Source organism: Hyperolius riggenbachi, chromosome 9 (assembly GCF_040937935.1).
Source record: "Hyperolius riggenbachi isolate aHypRig1 chromosome 9, aHypRig1.pri, whole genome shotgun sequence".
NCBI classification, from domain to species: Eukaryota; Metazoa; Chordata; class Amphibia; order Anura; family Hyperoliidae; genus Hyperolius; species Hyperolius riggenbachi.
The window spans coordinates 91,619,883-91,641,542 of NC_090654.1; the positions used below are offsets into that span (position 1 = coordinate 91,619,883).

Sequence of the window (21,660 nt, forward strand, 5' to 3'; positions counted from 1 at the left end):
ATATATATATATATATATATATATATACACACATACACATACACATACACTGTGGGATATGGATATTTGGGCAACCTTGTTAATCATCATTGATTTTCCTGTATAAATCGTTGGTTGTTACGTTAAAACATGTCAGTTAAATATATCATATAGGAGACACACACAGTGATATTTGAGAAGTGAAATTAATTTTATTGAATTTACAGATAGTGTGCAATAATTGTTTAAACAAAATAAGGCAGGTGCATAAATTTGGGCACCACAAAAAAGAAATGAAATTAATATTTAGTAGATCCTACTTTTGCAGAAAATACAATCTCTAAACGCTTCCTGTAGGTTCCAATGAGAGTCTGGATTGTGGTTGAAGGTATTTTGGACCATTCCTCTTTACAAAACCTCTCATTCAGGTTTGATGGCATCCGAGCATGGACAGCTCTCTTTAATTGAAAATCTGCGGTGTAAGTTACATTCAGGTCTGGGTACTGAGATGGCTATTCCAGAACCTATAATTGTTCCTCTGCATGAATGCCTTAAGGGATTTTGAGTAGTGTTTAGGGTTGTTGTCTTGTTGAAAGATCCAGCCCCGGCGCAGCTTCAGCTTTTTCACTGATTCCTGGACATTGGTCTCCAGAATCTGCTGATACTGAGTGGAACCCATGCGTCCTTCAACTTTGACAAGATTCCCAGTCCCTGCACTGGCCACACAGCCCCACAACATGATGGAACCACCACCATATTTTACTGTAGGTAGCAGGTGTTTTATTTTTTTTATTTTTTTAATGCTGTGTTGTTCTTCCTTCATGCATAATGCCCCTTGCTGTCCAAATAATTCAATTTTAGTTTCAGCATTCCACAGCACCTTATTCCAAAATGAATCTGGCTTGTCCAAATGTGCTTTAGCATACCTCAAGCGGCGCTGTTTGTGCTGTGGGCAGAAAAAAGGCTTTCTCTGCATACAGCATCTCCTTGTGTAAAGTGCACCAAATGTGCACCAAATGGTTGAACGATGCACAGTGACTCCATCTGCAGCAAGATGATGTTGTAGGTCTTTGGTGCTGGTCTGTAGTTGTACTTTGTACTGGTTGAACTCGATGGACGTATGTCTTTTTTCAACCAAAATAACTATGTAACTGTGGGTTGACTCTGACCTCACCATTCATCGCTTCTGCTTATCTGAGATTTTTCTTGGTCTGCTACTTCGAGCCTTAACTTGACCTGACCCTGTGGTCTTCCATTTCCTCAATATGTTCCTAACTGTGGAAACAGACAGCTGAAATTTCTGAGACAGCTTTCTGTATCCTTCCCCTAAACCACGATGGTGTACAATCTTTGACTTCAGGTAATTTGAGAGTTGTTTTGAGACCCCATGTTCCTACTCTTCAGAGAAATTTAAAAGAGGGAAACTTACATTTGACCCTCTTAAATACTATTTCTTATAATTGGACTCACCTGTGTATGTAGGTCAGGGGTCACTGAGCTTACCAAGCCAATTTGAGTTCCAATAATTAGTTCTAAACATTTAGGAATCAATAAAATGACAACAGTGCCCAAATTTATGCACCTTCCTAATTTTATTCAAACAATTATTGCGCACTTTATGTAAATGCAATAAACTTCATTTCACTTCTCAAATATCACTGTGTGTGTCTCCTATATGATATATTTAACTGACATTTTTTATCGTAACAACCAACGATTTAGACAGGAAAATCAAGACGATTAATAACATTGCCCAAACTTTCGCATCCCACTGTATAAAGTAATTGCTGTGCTTAGTCCCCAAAATTGAGTTAAACCAATCAAAAAATTGTTAATTGTGCTGCTTCAGTAAACCAGTCATTGTATTTTTAAAGTAAAATATACATATCTGACTGTATATCTGATGTGTACACAGGAATCTTTTCTCTCTGCTGTAAGAATAAAGCCTGATCTGTACTGTAGTTGTATCACTAGTAGGAATGGTCAATGAAATACAAATGATTAATCAGTCCACAGAACACTACCACAAAAGTTTTGGGATAGTGTTCTGTGGACTGATGAAACAAAATTAGAAATGTTTGGGCCCATGGATCAATGCTATGTTTGGAGGAGGACGAACAAGGCCTATGAAGAAAAAAAACACCTTTCCTACTGTGAAGCATGGCGGTGGGGTCAATCATGCTTTGGGGCTGGTTTGCTTCTGCAGGTACAGGGAAACTTCAGCGTGTGCAAGGTACCATGAATTCTATTCAGTACCAGGAGATATTGGAGGAAAATGTGATGCAGTCCGTCACAAACCTGAGGCTTGGGAGACGTTGGACCTTTCAACAGGACAATGATCCCAAGCATACCTCCAAGTCCACTAGAGCATGGTTGCAGATTAAAGGCTGGAACATTTTGGAGTGGCCATCGCAGTCACCAGACTTAAATCTGATTGGGAACCTCTGGTGGGACTTAAAGAAAGCAGTTGCAGCGCGCAAGCCTAAGAATGTGACTGAACTGGAGGCTTTTGCTCATGAAGAATGGGCTAAGATACCCATAGATCACTGCAAGACACTTGTGTCAAGCTATGCTTCACGTTAAAAAGTTGTTATAACTGGAAAAGGTTGTTGTACTAAGTACTAAAAATGAATGTTACTTGGGGGTTGAATAAAACTGATAATGATGTGAGCACAGAAAAGACGTGTGGTTATTTCATTATAAATGTTATGTTATATTTGTCTGACTTACAAGTGCCTCTTCGATTTAATTGTAAACAAGATGAATGAAATGATCAAAATCAATGTCAAACTGGCCAAAACACTCAATTTCTGTGGGGGTTGAATAATTTTGAACACAACTGTACTCCTGCTCACACTTTGTTAGTGCTGCCGACCCTCACAGAAAGCTGTAATGGCTTTGCAGGTTGAATGGCTAGCTTGTTTCTGGCTCTCTTCTTACACTATTCCTGGTGTATATCATATGGTGTAATACCATAACATTTAATTGACATGAAAGGCCAGCGTGCAACAGGAGGAGACATCCTTGGATTTTATATGAAGTGCTAGTTTTTAAACTTGCTTTGTGAGTACCCTGACCTTTTATATCTAATACATCTTATGGTTTTGCACTATATGAGGTTTTCAATATAATTACTGAATTAGGATTGCCTTAATTACTACGTACTTAATTACTGATGCCTGATGGGTATTGGAAAACCCTCCCTTGGCCGTCAGTTTGGGCCCGATGCTTTATGGACACATTACTAGCCTTCAGACTAACAATGCATTTTGTTGCTATGGAAGGGGGGGGCAGAGGGATATAGTTATTGGCCACTTTGGCCTACTTTTATCTACTGTGTGTACATAGTGTCACATTATCTGAACAGTCAACTTGTACAGTTACAAAGAAATAAGATAAAACATAAGAAAGCTTTCAGTTATTTAAGCATTTTTTTAATAGCTTCTTTGACATCTTTATTTCGTATACTGTAGATTATTGGATTCAACATAGGTGTTACCACTGTATAAAGGATGGTCACCACTCTGTTCAGTTCAGGGGAATAGGAAGATCGGGGTCTTAAGTGCATGAGCATTATGGTGCCATAGTAGAGGGTGACCACTGTAAGATGGGAGGCACATGTAGAGAATGCCTTCTGACGCTCTCTTGTAGAATGAATGTTCAATATGGTCAAAGTGATGCAGAAATAAGACACGAGAATTACCAAGAAGGAGCAAAGGACTATTAACCCAACAGAAATGTATTTAGCCAACTCATTTGCCCAAGTGTCTTGGCAAGAAAGATGAAAGAGTGGTGGCATCTCACAGAAGAAGTGATTGATGATATTTGACTTGCAAAAGGGCAGCTGAAAAGTTAAGATTGTGAGAATTAAAGAATTTAGGAAACTAATTATCCAACAGCCAATAACCAAATGTAGGCAGAGATTTTTATGAACGATAGCATAATACAACAACGGTTTACAGATAGCAGTGTATCTGTCAAAAGCCATGACTGTCAGTAGTAAACATTCTGAACCTCCCAGTGCTAAATGGAAGTACAGTTGGGTGGCACAGCCAAAGAATGAAATGCTTCTGTCTTGTGTTATGGTGATTATCAGAATTTTGGGCACCACGGTAGAGGAAAAGCAAATGTCTACGATGGAAAGGTTACAGAGGAAGAAGTACATGGGAGTGTGGAGTTGGGAGCTGACTATCACTATAATTATAATGAGAATATTCCCAGTGAATGTCACAATGTAGATTAACAAGAACAGCAAGGAAAATGTAACCTGTAGTCCAGGTTTTTCAGAAAGACCCAGGAGAATGAATTCTTTAACGTAGGTTTCATTCGTGTTTTCCATAACATTTGTCATATTTTAGAAAATTAATCACTTTTTTGTGGTCTTGCTTCTCAAGATGAATAGTTGCTTGTAGGCCTCTTTTTTAAGGTTTAATACTTTTTATTAAACATTTTCAGTGAAAAGGTATTTATTATATATGCAACTAGACATTGAGCGCAGTACAGTATTGATTTTTCTACGCAGGGGAACCCAGATATCTTTATGAGAATTACCCCGGCAGCATACGAGCTTCTTATGCCGGGCAAAACTTTTTATACAGCAAGTTTTAATGATTGGGTACTTGTCATAGAAGTAAAAGAACGGAGCAAGGGCTTTGTAGACAAATGCCTTGACTTGGTGTACATCACAACTTAGACAAGGTAATATTTTGTGTTTTAGAGAAAAGATGCATAAAGAAATAATCGCATAGCAAAGTAATTGATAATTTCAACATGATTGATTTAGATTAGATCTACTAAAACAATTTAGAAGAAAGCATGATAACATATTCCAGCTTTGGAGACAGTACAATGTAATTAGAATTTTTCTAAGCAAATTTAAAAACTGTTATTTAGAATATTTTTTAATTGTATATAAATCATAAATAATAATAGTAATAATATTCGTGCAATTCATTTGCATTTTGTATTTTTTGTGTGTGTTTTACTTCTAATTCTTTAATTGTATTTAATGTATTTATGTTCATCAACAACAAATCAATCTTTTTTTTTTCATCTTTTTAAGCCTAATAAAATAAATCATAACACAAACATGCATTTAAAAAGTGTATATTTTAAAACAGCTGAACGTGAATGATAAAAAAAAATGTGTGTGTGTAAAACTAGAGACTTCGTTGAGCTGAATCTTACCAGTTGTCTATAAATAAAAAACAATTTATATAATGATTCTATTTAGTCTTAGGGCAGATACTGGTGTCATACAACATTATCAAACATTTCTTGCAAGCTTGCTGAGTAAGCATCTATGGAAAAATAGATTGAGTTCATGGCTACTGTTTAGGTTTCCATCCATAGTAAGAACAGAGAACTAGATGTGGCATTATGGTTTAATGTTGAAGGCAACCTGATGAAACTGGTAAAACATCATTTAACATTATATCAGGATTCTGTTTCTCCAAAACCAAAACAGCTTGAGTCATTTTTCTTTTGTACAGAATGGGAATGTGTAGCTATATGCGTGGCTTTTTATTTTCAAACAAGCCTGTGTTCCCAAAGGCACAATTTAGTTTAGCTGTTGCCAGCATCATTTAGCATTGTTCTAATACAAGAGAGGTTTGAGACACTTGAAATGAAGATGCACAAAGGTACCGTATTTAAATCCCATAAAAGTCAAAAGTTGCCTAAAATGACTTCATACTTTATCTCAAACTTAAAGTAAAGCATAGTAGCATTCAGATGCAGTTATACAATTGTTCATATATTTGCAAACATTAACAGTTAACAATATATACGTGTGTGTGTGTGTATATATATATATATATATATATATATATATATATATATATATATATATATATATATATATATATATATCAGCGCTGCGTAATATGTTGGCGCTTTATAAATACAATAAATATACACACACACACACAGTTAAACTACAATACAGTGTGAGAAATAATTATTCCATGCCCTGATAAGCAGTTTGTAATTTTATGGGTGTTTCAATTCAATGAAACCATAAATACAGAGAACAGCACATTATGTGAAAGTTATATGTCAATTTACATCTCGTTGAGTGAAATAAGTATTTGATCCCTGTCAACACAACCAGAAGTTCTGGCACACAGATATCAATCCCAGATACTCTTGATCTCAACTCACTATGTGTATAAAGCACACCTATCCACAAAATCAATTTCTTCCATTACAACCAACTCATCACAGTCGCCAAGAACACTATTGGTAATGCCCTAACCCGTATTGGATTGCAATATTGCAGTGCCTGTAAGGTTCTCCCTACTCAATATGTAAAGGCCCATCTTAACCAGTTCAGCCTTTAGTCGTTTTTCACCTTATGCATCGGAGCAATTTTCACTTTCCATTCATTCACCAATAACTTTATCACTACTTATCACAATGAATTGATCTACATCTTGTTTTTTCCGCCACCAATTATGCTTTCATGGGTGGTACATTTTGCTAAGAATTATTTTTTTCTAAATGCATTTTAATGGGAATATTACAAAAAATGGAAAAAATTATTTTTCGGCCAGTATAACTTTAAAATAATACATGCTACCATAATTAAAACCCACGTATTTTATTTGCCCATTTGTCCCAGTTATTACACCATTTAAATTATGTCCCTATCACAATGTATGGTGCCAATATTTTATTTGGAAATAAAGGTGCATTTTATCAGTTTTGCATCCATCACTATTTAACAAGCTTATAATTTAAAACAAAATATTAGTAATATACCCTCTTGACATGCATATTAAAAAGTTCAGACCCTTAGGTAACTATTTATGTTTTGTTTTTAAATAGTGCTTTTTTTATTTCATTTTTTGTTAAAAAAAAGTTATTTGGGTATTTTTTGTAGTGTGGGAGGTAAACAGTTAATTTTAAATACAATTGTTTGTGATTTTATTTAAAAAACGTATGTAGATGTAGTTTTCCTATTTGGCCACAAGATGGCCACAGTCAAATTTTTTATTCTTCCTGTAAGTGAGCATTCTCGCTTCCAGGAAGTATAAGGAGAATGTGAAACTTTGTTTTCTTTAGAAAGATTGCAGCTTCTAATAGAAGCTGTCAGTCTTTCTAACGGGGACTTAGATCAATGAAAGGGAACTGCGTTCCTATTCATTGATCTCCGGGCTAACGGGCAGCGGCACACGGGAGCGCTCAGGAGCGCGGCTGCAGCCTGTTGGACAAATCAGACACGGCAGCGTGTCGCACCTCATCCAGCGGCTCCTGTGGCGAGTGCATACCTCTCATCTCTAGTGCTGCTCTTCTAGTGCCGGCTTCTGCTGATTGTGTCATCAGTGCCATCTGATCATGCCATCACTAGGGGATCAACACCAGAAAGTAGCAGTCTGCGATCACTGCTGGAATAGCTGAATTAGGTGAGCCGCGCTGCTGCTAATTGGTTTTACACACGATGAGCAGAGAAGACGGGACGGGAAGGGGGGGGGGGGAAAGGGGTCGGGGAGGACCACATAGAGGATGATTCAGGGAGTCACCAATGTTGAAGTGGGTTGGCAGTTCGTATCGGCAGGCGGTTGTAAGTTGGGGACTCTCTGTCTTTGGAATATAAGGCGCTGGGACTTTTTCTCCCCGTTTTTGTCTTACATTCCAAAAATAAGGTAATAGTTCAAAAATTCCTAACCAACTACTCAGGCTTACTAAAGACCATTAAGATCCCTACAGCCAAAGCAGGTCATTTCGGCGCCTGGTACTGAGTGCTAAAGTTGGGCGCCTTCATATCGCTAGTGTTTCGCTGCATGCCCCACGCAAGAGTGATTCAGAGATCTAGTGATTGCCAGACCCCGGATTAAATCTCCCTCCGAGTTGCTACAATGTGGGGGAGGGGGGGGGAGGGTTGATGGAATATTTAACGTCACCGTGGATTTGAGCAGCAGCAGGGTGAGCCGTCATTCATCACATCCTGTTACTAAGGTGGTACACCCATGTATATCCAAAGAATGCAAGTGCAGTTATCTGTTTGTTGCTAAGAAAGCTATCTGTGTTTTGCAATGTCACACAATGCATATGGGGTGCCACATTCTAACTATAGCCAGCAAATCCAGATGTATGATGCTATAATTTTTGGTTAAAGGATACATGAGGCCAAATAAATTAAAGCATCTTTACTTACCTTGGGCTTCTTGAAGCCCATAGAAGTCTCTGTGTCCCTCGCTGCAGTTCTGCCCTCACCCGGTCCTCTGATGTCCCCTCCATAGCGGACGGCAGCTTCTGCACATGCACAGGTGCGCAAATATGCCGCTTGCAGTTACTCTTCTGTGGCTGTGAGTCTTCTGTACAGGAGAGCTCTCCTGGCCATGCGCGCCCTCTATTATCCCCGTGGCTGGGAGAATTCTGCACGTGCGCGGGAGCAGTGTTTGCTTACTACGCACGCGCAGAGCACTTCTGGCCACAGGACAGGAGTGCAACAGAGGATGCGCGTGGGATGGGGCCTGTGCATCCAGCATTGGAGGGGGACACCAGGGGAATCAGAGGAGTGTGGGATGAAGGCAAGGGACCAGGGAGACTTCAGAGGGCAGGAAGAATCCCCAGGTAAGTAAATGGCCACTTTTTTATACTTTAGGTTTCCTTTAAGCAGAATTAGGTGCGTAAAGTCTTACACATGTTAAGTAGAACATAGTGCATTGCACGCAATGCATTGTATTCTGTTGTACTCATTGTGCGGTAAGACTTAAAGGGGTGCTATGGTGAAAATGAGGTGTCTGCAATAACCCTGTTATCATGTACCTAACATTAGGAGCTTCAGATGCAAAGCAGTGTATTCTTTTAAATGTGTCCTTGATAGGTTATACAGAGCATAGTATACAGATATCCTTTTCGACGCATTTTGGAGCTAAGCAACGTGTCATCCCCCTCTGCTAAGCCAGCCTGAGTTTAACAGCTGATTTCCCCTCTCTCTCTGGTGTACGGGACATGCAGGCTGTGTGCTGGGGAAGTTCATAGCACTGCAAACAAAAGTAGCCGAGTGAGTGTAAACGGGACTGTAAAGTCATTCACCTTGCTTATTTGTTTATCTAACATCTTCAACATTCCAGTGTCAGCTTCAGCAGAGAGAGAGCTGCTATGGAGCAGCCCCAGTCAGCAGAGGAAGGAGGGATGGGCAGGATCTCTGCATGAACTCTGTATAACCTTTTCAAGCGTTGAAAAAAGCAAAAGCTGCTTGGTTTTTGATGCTCCTAATTTAGATACATGCTAAGAGGGTTATGCCAGAAAAACAATTTTCATTAAAGTGCCCCTTTAATGCATGTAATCCTACTTAACAAAGTTTATTGCATACATTGCATGGTGGTTAATGGTTTTATTGTTTCCTGCTTTATATTAAATTAGATTTTCCAAGGTAATTGTGAAGCCTCCAAACATGCTGTTTTTTACTGATATACTCCCGTACCCATTGCACCTGGGGGTGGTAAGCAGACATCTGGACACCCCCTCTTCCTCTGGGTACTGAAGTGTATATAATATGAGCCCCTTGTGCATAAATGTGGACTAGGGTGCTCTGCAGAAAGATTTGTTGCTCCCCTTCCTCATCTTGCAAGATACCTCCAATTTTATGCACCTCCTTATATATCTTTCCCTGGTGGCCTTGAGGTTACCCAAACCCTTCCTTGTATATTTCCCAGGCAGTCTAGTGTAGTGATGGGCGAACAGTGTTCGCCACTGTTCGGGTTCTGCAGAACATCACCCTGTTCGGGTGATGTTCAAGTTCGGCCGAACACCTGACGGTGCTCGGCCAAACCGTTCGGCCACATGGCCGAACTAAGAGCGCATGGCCGAACGTTCCCCGAACGTTCGGCTAGCGCTGTGATTGGCCGAACGGGTCACGTGGTTCGGGCCCGAACGCGCTCTGATTGGCCGAACGGTCACGTGGTTCGGGTAAATAAATACCCGAACCACGTCATATCTCCGCCATTTCTCTGTGGGTTTAGCTTTGGGTAGGCAGGCAGGGTAGTTCGCTCTCCAGCCACGCTAGCCAGGGTCCCCCCCAGTCATTGTGTGTCGCTGCTGGGAACAGTAGTACACCGCTCGCTCAGCCACACTATATAGCATTCTGTTTACTGCCACTCTGTGTACCTCGCTCAGCCACACTATATAGCATTCTGTTTACTGTTCTGTGTCTGCTGGGAATAGTAGTACACCGCTCGCTCAGCCACACTATATAGCATTCTGTTCACTGTTCTGTGTCTGCTGGGAATAGTGGTACACCGCTCGCTCAGCCACACTATATAGCATTCTGTTTACTGTTCTGTGTCTGCTGGGAATAGTGGTACACCGCTCGTTCAGCCACACTATATAGCATTCTGTTTACTGTTCTGTGTCTGCTGGGAATAGTGGTACACCGCTCGCTCACCCACACTATATAGCATTGTGTTTACTGTTCTGTGTCTGCTGGGAATAGTAGTACACCGCTCGCTCAGCCACACTATATAGCATTGTGTGTACTGCCACTCTGTGTACACGGCTCAGCCTGACTATATAGCATTGTGTGTACTGCCACTGTGCACCTCGCTCAGCCACGCTATATATAGCATTGTGTTTACTGCCACTCTGTGTACACCGCTCAGCCAGACTACATAGCATTGTGTGTACTGCCACTCTGTGTACACCGCTCAGCCAGACTCTATAGCATTGTGTGTACTGCCACTCTGTGTACACCGCTCAGCCAGACTATATAGCATTGTGTGTACTGCCACTCTGTGTACACCGCTCAGCCAGACTATATACCATTGTTTACTGACACTCTGTGTACACCGCTCAGCCAGACTATATACCATTGTTTACTGACACTCTGTGTACACCGCTCAGCCAGACTATATACCATTGTTTACTGACACTCTGTGTACACCGCTCAGCCAGACTATATACCATTGTTTACTGACACTCTGTGTACACCGCTCAGCCAGACTATATACCATTGTTTACTGACACTCTGTGTACACCGCTCAGCCAGACTATATACCATTGTTTACTGACACTCGGTGTACACCGCTCAGCCAGACTATATACCATTGTTTACTGACACTCTGTGTACACCGCTCAGCCAGACTATATACCATTGTTTACTGACACTCTGTGTACACCGCTCAGCCAGACTATATACCATTGTTTACTGACACTCTGTGTACACCGCTCAGCCAGACTATATACCATTGTTTACTGACACTCTGTGTACACCGCTCAGCCAGACTATATACCATTGTTTACTGACACTCTGTGTACACCGCTCAGCCAGACTATATACCATTGTTTACTGACACTCGGTGTACACCGCTCAGCCAGACTATATACCATTGTTTACTGACACTCTGTGTACACCGCTCAGCCAGACTATATACCATTGTTTACTGACACTCTGTGTACACCGCTCAGCCAGACTATATACCATTGTTTACTGACACTCTGTGTACACCGCTCAGCCAGACTATATACCATTGTTTACTGCCACTCTGTGTACATGGCTCAGCCAGACTATATAGCATTGTGTGTACTGCCACTCTGTGTACACCGCTCAGCCAGACTATATAGCATTGTTCACTGCCACTCTGTGTACACGGCTCAGCCAGACTATATAGCATTGCGTACTCTGCCAGTCAGTGTGTATATTGCTGGGATCAGTAATACTCCACTCACCGTCAACCACTATATGAGCTCACCATGAGTTCCTCAGAGACCTCCGCTGTGAGCAGCACTCCCAACAACAGCAACAGCCAACGCCCCACGCAAGCTATAACATCCACCCCAGCAGCCAGTGGTCAGCAGCAGCCCTCCCCGGAGGAGAACGTTGTGTCCATCGGTCCGGCGCCAGAGCGATTAATGAGGGCTGCCATTGAGGGGATGATGGGGCCTGATGTGGAGGAGGAGGTCGGGCTCAGGCCAGCATCCCAAGTTAATGTTGAGGACGATGAGGGGTCTGTGACTGTGTCTGGGGATGTTGGGGTGGCAGAGGTGGTGGGTGGGTCAGACTCAGGAGAAGAGTTGTATGATGAGGATGATGATCGGGACCATCTGTATGTGCCTCAGAGTCCGACCCCGGAAAACATGTTGTATCGTGTGTTTAGGTACTAAAATCTGCGTTCCCAGTAGTGTTGGGCGAACAGTGTTCGCCACTGTTCGGGTGCTGCAGAACATCACCCCGTTCGGGGTGACTATATAGCAGACTATATAGCATTGTGTTTACTGCCACTCTGTGTACACGGCTCAGCCACACTATATAGCATTGTGTTTACTGCCACTCTTTGTCTGCTGGGAACAGTAGTACACCGCTCACCCGCCACTGTATAGCATTGTGCTCTGTGTCGCTGCTGGCAATAGTGGTACACCGCTCACCCACCACTGTATAGCATTTCTGTACTGCCACTGTACTGCTGCCAGTCAGCGTGTACTGTAAGGATAAGTGAAATGAGGAAGAAATCCGGTGAAAGAGGGAGGGGCAAGGGAAGAGGTGTTTCCCCTGACGGTTGTGCTGGGGAGCTGTACTCCACGGCGGCGGCCCCCCACAATGACATATGACGAGTTTGAGGAGATGGAAGAGGAGGGTATGGACAATGTGGACATAGACCCAGATTTTGTTTGTGAACGAGAACATCGCCGTCGTAGCAGCAGCACAGATGAGTCTGTTGAAGAACCCACTGCTGCACGAGTTCGCCTTGTGCCACAAGGTAGGCGGCGCGCAATTTCAGGCACCACAAGCGTGGAAGTTCAAGTGAGAGGCAAAAGAGGCGCAAACAGAAATCGCCAGCAAGGCAGGTGCTCCAAATTCTGGGCTTTCTTTGAAGACTGCACTGAGGATGTTACCATGGCGATTTGCAAGGTGTGCAAGACCCGCCTGAGCAGGGGGAAAAGTATTAACAACCTCTCCACCACCAGCATGAGCCGCCACATGCTATCCAAACATCCCACTCTGTGGGCAAACGCGGCAGGACAGGGTACCACCAGCAACACTGCCTCCCTTGGGTTCACCAGACTCACCACCAGACCCGCCTCAGCAGCAGCAGTAGCCCAGCCATTGCGTGGTTCAAAACATTCCAAAAAATCAGATGACGCTGACACTGTCACTTTCCGGAGTAGTGCTCTTGAGGTCTCCCAGTGTTCATCAAACACAACAACCAACAGCCCTTCGTTGTGCAGCCCTACGGTTCAGTTGTCTGTCTCGGAGATGTTTGAGCGCAAGAGGAAATTGCCAGCAAATGACCCCCGGGCCGTGGCAGTAAGAGCCAGCATAGCCAAGCTTCTGGCCTGCGAAATGCTGCCATATCGAGTGGTGGAGACAAACAGCTTCAAGGGCATGATGTCAGTGGCCATCCCACGTTACGTGGTTCCCAGCCGCTACCACTTTGCGCGCTCTGCAGTGCCTGAGTTGCATGAGCACGTGGTCAGCAAAATAACCCGAAGCTTGAAGAATGCCGTTGCCTGCAAGGTTCACGTATCCGCCTCTCCACAGAAAATGCAGACCGTCTGACTCAAATTAAAATGAATCAATCCTGGATTGGAAATGACTACGCAACACTCCAGGACCCCAACCAAGTAACATGACCAATGAACATCTGGGATGGTTTAGCGTTTCCGGTCCCTGTTTATTGAACCTCTCATCTGTATTACATTTATGACTGCATGGCGGCAAAAAGCATTGCTGCTATATCCGCACGCTTTTTGTCCTCATGCAAGGCCTGGGTTGTTGTGTCTCAAAAAGCATGGCCTTCTCCTCCTGCGCCTGCTCCTGTTCCATCACGTGTGCTGCTGCTGCTGGGTTAGCGTTTCCGGTCCCTGTTTATGGAACCTCTCATCTGTATTACATTTATGACTGCATGGCGGCAAAAAGCATTGCTATATCCGCACGCTTTTTGTCCTCATGCAAGGCCTGGGTTGCGTCTCAAAAAGCGTGGCCTTCTCCTCCTGCGCCTCCTCCTGTTCCATCACGTGTGCTCTGTGCTGCTGCTGCTGCTGGGTTAGCGTTACCGGTCCCTGTTTATTGAACCTCTCATCTGTATTACATTTATGACTGCATGGCGGCAAAAAGCATTGCTATATCCGCACGCTTTTTGTCCTCATGCAAGGCCTGGGTTGCGTCTCAAAAAGCGTGGCCTTCTCCTCCTGCGCCTCCTCCTGTTCCATCACGTGTGCTCTGTGCTGCTGCTGCTGCTGGGTTAGCGTTACCGGTCCCTGTTTATTGAACCTCTCATCTGTATTACATTTATGACTGCATGGCGGCAAAAAGCATTGCTATATCCGCACGCTTTTTGTCCTCATGCAAGGCCTGGGTTGCGTCTCAAAAAGCGTGGCCTTCTCCTCCTGCGCCTTCTCCTGTTCCATCACGTGTGCTCTGTGCTGCTGCTGCTGCTGGGTTAGCGTTACCGGTCCCTGTTTATTGAACCTCTCATCTGTATTACATTTATGACTGCATGGCGGCAAAAAGCATTGCTATATCCGCACGCTTCTTGTCCTCATGCAAGGCCTGGGTTGTTGTGTCTCAAAGCGTAGCCTTCTCCTCCTGCGCCTCCTCCTGTTCCATCATGTGTGCTCTGTGCTGCTGCTGCTGCTGCTGGGTTAGCGTTACCGGTCCCTGTTTATTGAACCTCTTATCTTTATTACATTTATGACTGCATGGCGGTAAAAAGCATGCTATCTGCACGCTTCTTGTCCTCATGCAAGGCCTGGGTTGTTGTGTCTCAAAGCGTGGCCTTCTCCTCCTGCGCCTCCTCCTGTTCCGTCACGTGTGCTCTGTGCTGCTGCTGCTGCTGGGTTAGCGTTACCGGTCCCTGTTTATTGAGCCTCTTCTCTTTATTACATTTATGACTGCATGGCGGCAAAAAGCATTGCTGCTATATCCGCACGCTTCTTGTCCTCATGCAAGGCCTGGGTTGTTGTGTCTCAAAAAGCGTGGCCTTCTCCTCCTGCGCCTCCTCCTGTTCCATCACGTGTGCTGCTGCTGCTGCTGGGTTAGCGTTACCGGTCCCTGTTTATTGAACCTCTTATCTTTATTACATTTATGACTGCATGGCGGTAAAAAGCATGCTATCCGCACGCTTCTTGTCCTCATGCAAGGCCTGGGTTGTTGTGTCTCAAAAAGCGTGGCCTTCTCCTCCTGCGCCTCCTCCTGTTCCATCACGTGTGCTGCTGCTGCTGCTGGGTTAGCGTTACCGGTCCCTGTTTATGGAACCTCTTCTCTTTATTACATTTATGACTGCCTGGCGGTAAAAACCATGTTACCTGTGCAAAGAAACATGACATTTTCAGCATTTAAAAGACAATTTTTCCTTTGAAACTTTACAATCAATTTTCTCAAAAACTATAAGCTCTTTTTGCTAAATTTTTTTCCCTCTTGTACCCACTCCCAAGGTGCACATACCCTGTAAATTTGGGGTATGTAGCATGTAAGGAGGCTTTACAAAGCACAAAAGTTCGGGTCCCCATTGACTTCCATTATGTTCGGAGTTCGGGTCGAACACCCGAACATCGCGGCCATGTTCGGCCTGTTCGGCCCGAACCCGAACATCTAGATGTTCGCCCAACACTAGTCTAGTGGTCCTCCCCCTCCAATATGTGGAGTGCTGTGGTAGTCTAGTAGCCTCCTCCCTTTTATATATATTTCCCTGGAGGTCTACTGCCCCCCACACCCATTGCAGATATTGACAACAGGAAGCATGCTGGGTGAGTATAACAACAAAAAGAGGTCGCTATACTGAATCAAGGGAGCTGATGAAGATGGTGATCCTGAAGATATTTTAAAAACTTCAGAATACAATACTACTTTTGTGTTCTGTAACCATTACTGGAAAAATGCATATGAGGTCTCATGAAACCCCTATACACACTGGCCAGAGTAGAAGTGTTTTCTGATTGCTTTCAGTGTTGGGGTAATTGTATAAACCCAATTGAGTGTACCTGAAGAACATTGTGCCCACCAGTGGTAAGGCCAAATCTAAGCAAACAAAGGCTATGTTGCTCCTTGGTTTTAGTGCCTCGTCCCCTCTTCTAGTGGGCAGAGTTTAAAGTAAACCTGAGGTGAGAAAACTCACTTCTGGTGTGATGCTTACTTTAGAAGAGTCTGGATAGTATAGAGCCTTCCTGTTCATCTATTCGGCCCATCATTCCAGCGCTGTCCTCCAGTAAACTGATTCAACATGCTCAATTGAATAGCTGTAGCGATTGTGGAATTATCTCCGTGGTCAGCGCACAAGGTGTGCGCTGACACGGCGGAAGTCCTCCACAAGCGTATAAAACTGCAGAACCCAGCTTGGTGCAATGCACTGGTAGAGGGAAATTCCCACCGGCAGATGGAGCTGTGGAGTGCAGAGGAACAACCCCTCTGCACTGCCACAGATGCCAGATGGGAATTGTACGAATTGCAACAATGCAGGGCAAGATAGCACTCAGAGAGAGAGAGTGAGCACAGCGACAGAATGTATGTGTGTCCACCAATCTAGTCGCCCCCCGGCGACGGTGAATACACAACAACGGAAATCAAGTGGGATCGCAATCACAAGAGTGGCGATTGCCAACAGTGACACAAGACCGAATAAAGACAGAGCACAAGTGTAGCAAGATAGACACAGCAAATACAATGATCAGAACGCTAAGAAAAATAACAAACGCACTCGCTAAGTGCAGGTCGCCGCACAAAAAGCGCAACAGCGACAAAGCACGCTAATGGCGCGGTCTCCGCACGAGAATCGCAACAGAGACAAAACACACCAACCCTAACTAACCAATGAAACACGAAAATGAAAAGAACGGTTGCCTCACCGAGCCTACTGCAAGCGTTCATTCCAGACAAGACAGACAGAAGGAGTAACCAGTAGCAACCGCAGCTCTGGCCTACACTCCCAGACAGAATACAGAAGGAACCACCGCCACTACCGCTAGGGCGAATGCGATCCAAACAGACAGACAGATGGGGCTACCAGTAGCAACCGCTGCTCTGGTTTGCACCCCTAAGGCAGAATACAGAAGGAACCACCGACACTACCGCTAGGGCGAATGCGATCCAAACAGACAGAACGATTTCCTGTCGACCGCCGCTGGCGACAAGACAATCGCAACAGAAAGACAGTACAAGGCAATACAGATAATACAACCTGACTACACTAGAAGGAATGCTTAGTGCACTCACAAGGAATTACTCTAAGATAATCTTAGCAAACAATTAGCAAAGGCTGAGACTCCAGGTAAGTTAGCAGGAACAAACCATCATGACCAGCAAGGGATTCTGGGAGGAAATGGTATTTATACTGCAAGCCATCAAAGGAAGCAGCTAAGCAATTTGCATGCCAAGTGGATGCAAATTCTTCACCAGAGCAGCAACTCTCCAACTTGCAGAGTGGAGACAGGTCTCTTTTCCAGAGACCTGCAGCACTCAGACCTAAGAAATGGTCAAAAAGCTGTCTGCTTGTGCAGACAGCAGAGCAGATCATTACAATAGCACTTTAGAACTACTAACTTCCCCAAGTAGTTCCAAGGATGGGATGACTGCATGTCTGGACTTTGCATGTGCAGAACATAGGCAAACCCAGGGGGGATTACAGCTGCCAAGAATTCCCCCAAAGCCCAGGGCTGGTGCAGTGTCTGGGAACAGGCACGAGTTGAGACACCAGAATATCTGCAGGTATCCTGCAGCTTACAGCACCGCACCGCACACTTTTAACGATACCAAATTGGGACTCCCAGTTGCTACACACTTTCGGTCCAATGGACACAGCATGGATGATCTTTGTGTCACTGCCCTGAAGGGTGGCTTCAAAACGTCAAATGATCAATTAATAGCAGAAACAAAATTTATAAATCGGTTCAAAGCTGTGGAGAAGATTTTGAATAAGGACAACAACTTTTTATATTGGTATGAGGCTGATGATATTTTAACTTTCTCAGCCATTCTAGCTGAACTTGTGAACTAAGAATTTATGATACCTCTGGGTCAATCCTAATCCCATGTCTGTGAGCATTGAGTAAACAAGGATCCTTATCTCAGCTAACAACCTCTAACCCAGGGGTGCCCATTAGGTAGATCGCGATCTACCGGTAGATCGCGAAGGCCTTCATGGTAGATCCCGACCCCACTACATTTTCCATTCTGTATATACAAGTGTGCTCCTAAAATTGTATGTAGGTAGATCACTCTGACTTGCTAATGTTTGAAAGTAGCTCACAAGCCGAAAAAGTGTGGGCACCTCTGCTCTAACCCCATTTGGATGGTCTGTTTAAATTAAGGCATCTTAATGACATGTATTTATGCTTGAAAAAAATATCTGTTTTCCCTTTTGATGTTGCATGTATATAAGCTGTCTGTACCACCAGCCTGCAAACTAACAGGATATAAGCCCGACGAAGGCTGCAACGCCGAAATCTTGCTTATTTTTATTCGTTTTTAGTTAGCCAATAAATGGTATCATCCTGATTTATAACTTCTTGCTTGTATTTATAAAGCGCCAACATATTACGCAGCGCTGGAGATTACTGGAGGATTACTTACCTTCCAGGAAACCTCCCCCTTAAAAATCCTGGGTTTGCCCCGCAGAAGGTATCCACCTGCCCTTGGAACTACTGAGGGACATAAGTAGCTCTGAAAAGCTATTTGTTGTTAAAGCTTTACCACTGGACAGCGTTGGCACAATGAGCTATCCAGAGCCTTTCCTCTACTAAGGTAAGTATCAAACCTGAAGTAAACTTCCTAAATTCAAATTTACTTTAAGGTGGAGAAACGTCTTAAGATAAAAGCATTATGAATGATGCTGTAATATATAAATTGATATTCAGACTTAGGTAAGAAGAAAGTAAAAACTGCACTTACGCTTTGCTTATTGTACTAGAGACTATTATGTTGTAACTGATTCATAATTATTAGTTAAGTAAGTATATTCATTTAGAATTGCTATGTATCTTTTGTATGCAATGTTCTTTGTACTGTTATGCTATATACTTTTCATGTGTTTTTTTTTCCTTTTTAACTTTCTAATTAAAAATTGTATAAATAGATTAAGCACAAGGCATGACTTAAGGCTACAAGGTAGTTAGTGAAGGGTTAAAGTAATTGTAAAGCAAACCAGAAGTGGGTAGGTTCGTATAAAGGCAAGAGACAAAATTACTGTTAGGGTTAGGGTAAGGGAATGGAATTGGAGAAGTACATTGGCATCGTACTTGTCCAGTTGATATCTTGAGCTGGGATCATATAAGCCACTATGGATTCATATATAATGTCCTGAAATGATACATTATAATATTTTATGGTTTCTGGTCATGTGCTCTTAATGATGACTTGCTAATATGTGAGTGTCACCTTAAACAACAAAATTAGGTAACATGTCTTCCCAACCCACGTAATTAGGCAGCATAAAAAAATTCTCATTGCAGGGGCAAAAACACAATAACAATCTCCAATCAATGAATCACTGGCCCTTTTGCAACCTTTATTTTTGTCTGTAATGTGGCATTTGTCACCTAATAGCAGATAATTTTTCATACATTCATGCTAGGTTTGAGGGATTACTTACACTTTCCAATGTTTTCCAGCCCCAGAGAAAATTAGTAAGTGAAACTGTTTTTTTTTAAATTATTATTTTATATTTAAGGAGTTTTATTGAACTAAAAATGCCATAATCAATTACAAAATCTGAGTTCGAATCTCTTCTGCTTCCAAAAACGTAACAATGAAATTAGAGCTCAGAATTTGACAAACATGGATTAAAGTTATGATTTTACTTTTTGTTGAATGTTTTAATCAAACTTGCTTTGAATTGTTTGTTCCATATGCTGTAGATAATAGGATTCACCATAGGAGTAATCATTGTATAGAAAATGGAGGCTGCTCGATCCTTCTCTGGTAAGTAAGTGTTTTGAGGTCTCATGTAGACGAAAGCAATGGCACCATAGTAGAAGCAGACTACAACAAGGTGGGAGGTGCAAGTAGAAAAGGCTTTGTGTCTTCCTTCAGTGGACCTAATCTTCAAGATGGTAGAAATAATTTGCACAGACGACAAAAGCGTCAACACAAATGCACACATGCCAACAAGACCTCCAGAGACATAAACCGCTATTTCATTCATCAAAGTGTCTTTACAAGACAACCGGAAGAGAGGGGGCATCTCACACAAGTAGTGATCAACTTGATTTGACCGACAATACGGCAGCTGAAAGGTATGCATAAGCAATGGAGTTAAGGAAATTACCAGACCATGTCCCAACAGCCAGATAAATACAGATTTGCTTGCTCATGATGATGTTGTACCGTAAGGGATTGCAGATGGCCACATATCTATCGAAGGCCATGATGGCCAAAATTACGCACTCGGTTCCTCCCAAAGCCAAGGAGAAATACATCGGTGCTGCACATCCCAGAAAAGAAATACTTTTGTCTTTGGATAATGTGTTGATTAGAAGTCTTGGTACAATGGTGGTAGAAAAGCAGAGGTCAATAAAGGAGAGGTTACTAAGAAAAAAATACATTGGTGTATGAAGTCCAGCCCCAGTTCTCACAACGATGATGGCATTACGAGCAACAGTGACTAAATATATAATCAAAAAGATGATAAAATATAGTTTTTGCAGGTAAAGATCTGTTGACAGCCCAATGAGAATAAACCGAAAAGGCGATGTTTGGTTCAAATAATCCATTACACAGCTCTGTATTATTGGAAAAATGGACAATATTTTACAATGAGATTTAGGATTTTTTGTTGTTTTTGATAAATGACAAAAAGTTAAATCTTTAATTTAGTCATATTAGTATTTATTCTTCTTGCAAATATCAGCTTATCATAATGACTACCCAGACAAGCAATCCAGTTTTCATTATTATGCTCTTTAATCCGAGAACCAATATTATGCAAAAATGTGTGGAAAATGTAAAATACAAAATGACAGTGAGAAAGAAAACAAAAGACTGGCAGCTAGTTGCCTGTGTCCTCAAGTCAAGGTAAACACTCCTCCTAACATCATTCCTTCCTAGACCTTCACAGTTCTCCATCATTCACACTCCTGAAGTTCTATACTATTACTCCTTGGTCTTTTTTTTTATGGTAAGCAGCTGGCTCTGAAAACTTGCCTTCTGATGCCGTTGTGACTTTGGGTCTGGCAGATCTCTTCCTGTTAGAGGTTCCCCCAGTACTTGTTAGAGGTTCCCCCGTGCCTTTTAAAGGTGAAGGAGACTGTAGTCACTGACACCTTGAGTTTCTTTGCAATAGCGCTGTAGGAAAAAAATACACTTTTAAGTGTCATGTTGGTCTATCTCTTTTCTATTGTCAATTATCTTTTCCTAAACATTTTAGAACCAACACTCTGCTTTCTGCAGTACAATACTGTTCAAATGATGCTCACGTGGGTAGGATACCATGGTGTGTGCCTACACAATTTTTATAGAGACAGATGAGGTTGTAAGTAACCAGGAAAAGTTTGGACACTTTTAGAAATTGGTAGTAACTTTCAAGGCTTGATCAACCGCCATTGCTGCAGAACAGCTATACGTTGTTAACCTATTTCTTGTTACCTGCCAGTTTCTATAATGCTACAGATGTACATTATTTGCTAGGTAACATTATTTGCTAGTAACTTTACCTATTTTTTTTATTTCTTTTTTTTAACCAAGCTTACTCTGACTGCCATCACACAACTGCTAGTTTACTTAACTTTCATCCCAACCCACTGCAGTGT

The 21,660-nt window shown here is 42.6% G+C and overlaps 1 protein-coding gene and 1 pseudogene across 1 annotated transcript; both read right to left on the bottom strand.

Moving 5' to 3' along the window:
- Window positions 1-3,397: 3,397 nt before the first annotated feature.
- LOC137531665 (olfactory receptor 5AR1-like) lies at window positions 3,398-4,318 on the bottom strand. The gene has a single exon (XM_068251612.1). The coding sequence runs from the start codon at window positions 4,316-4,318 to the stop codon at window positions 3,398-3,400; it is 921 nt and encodes a 306-aa protein (XP_068107713.1).
- Window positions 4,319-19,709: 15,391 nt separating this feature from the next.
- Window positions 19,710-20,625, bottom strand: LOC137533461 (olfactory receptor 5V1-like; annotated as a pseudogene).
- Between the last annotated feature and the right edge of the window lie 1,035 nt (window positions 20,626-21,660).

Excerpts from the sequence above, each read along its gene's own strand:
- LOC137531665 (XM_068251612.1), bottom strand. The coding sequence starts at position 4,318 with ATGGAAAACACGAATGAAACCTACGTTAAAGAATTCATTCTCCTGGGT.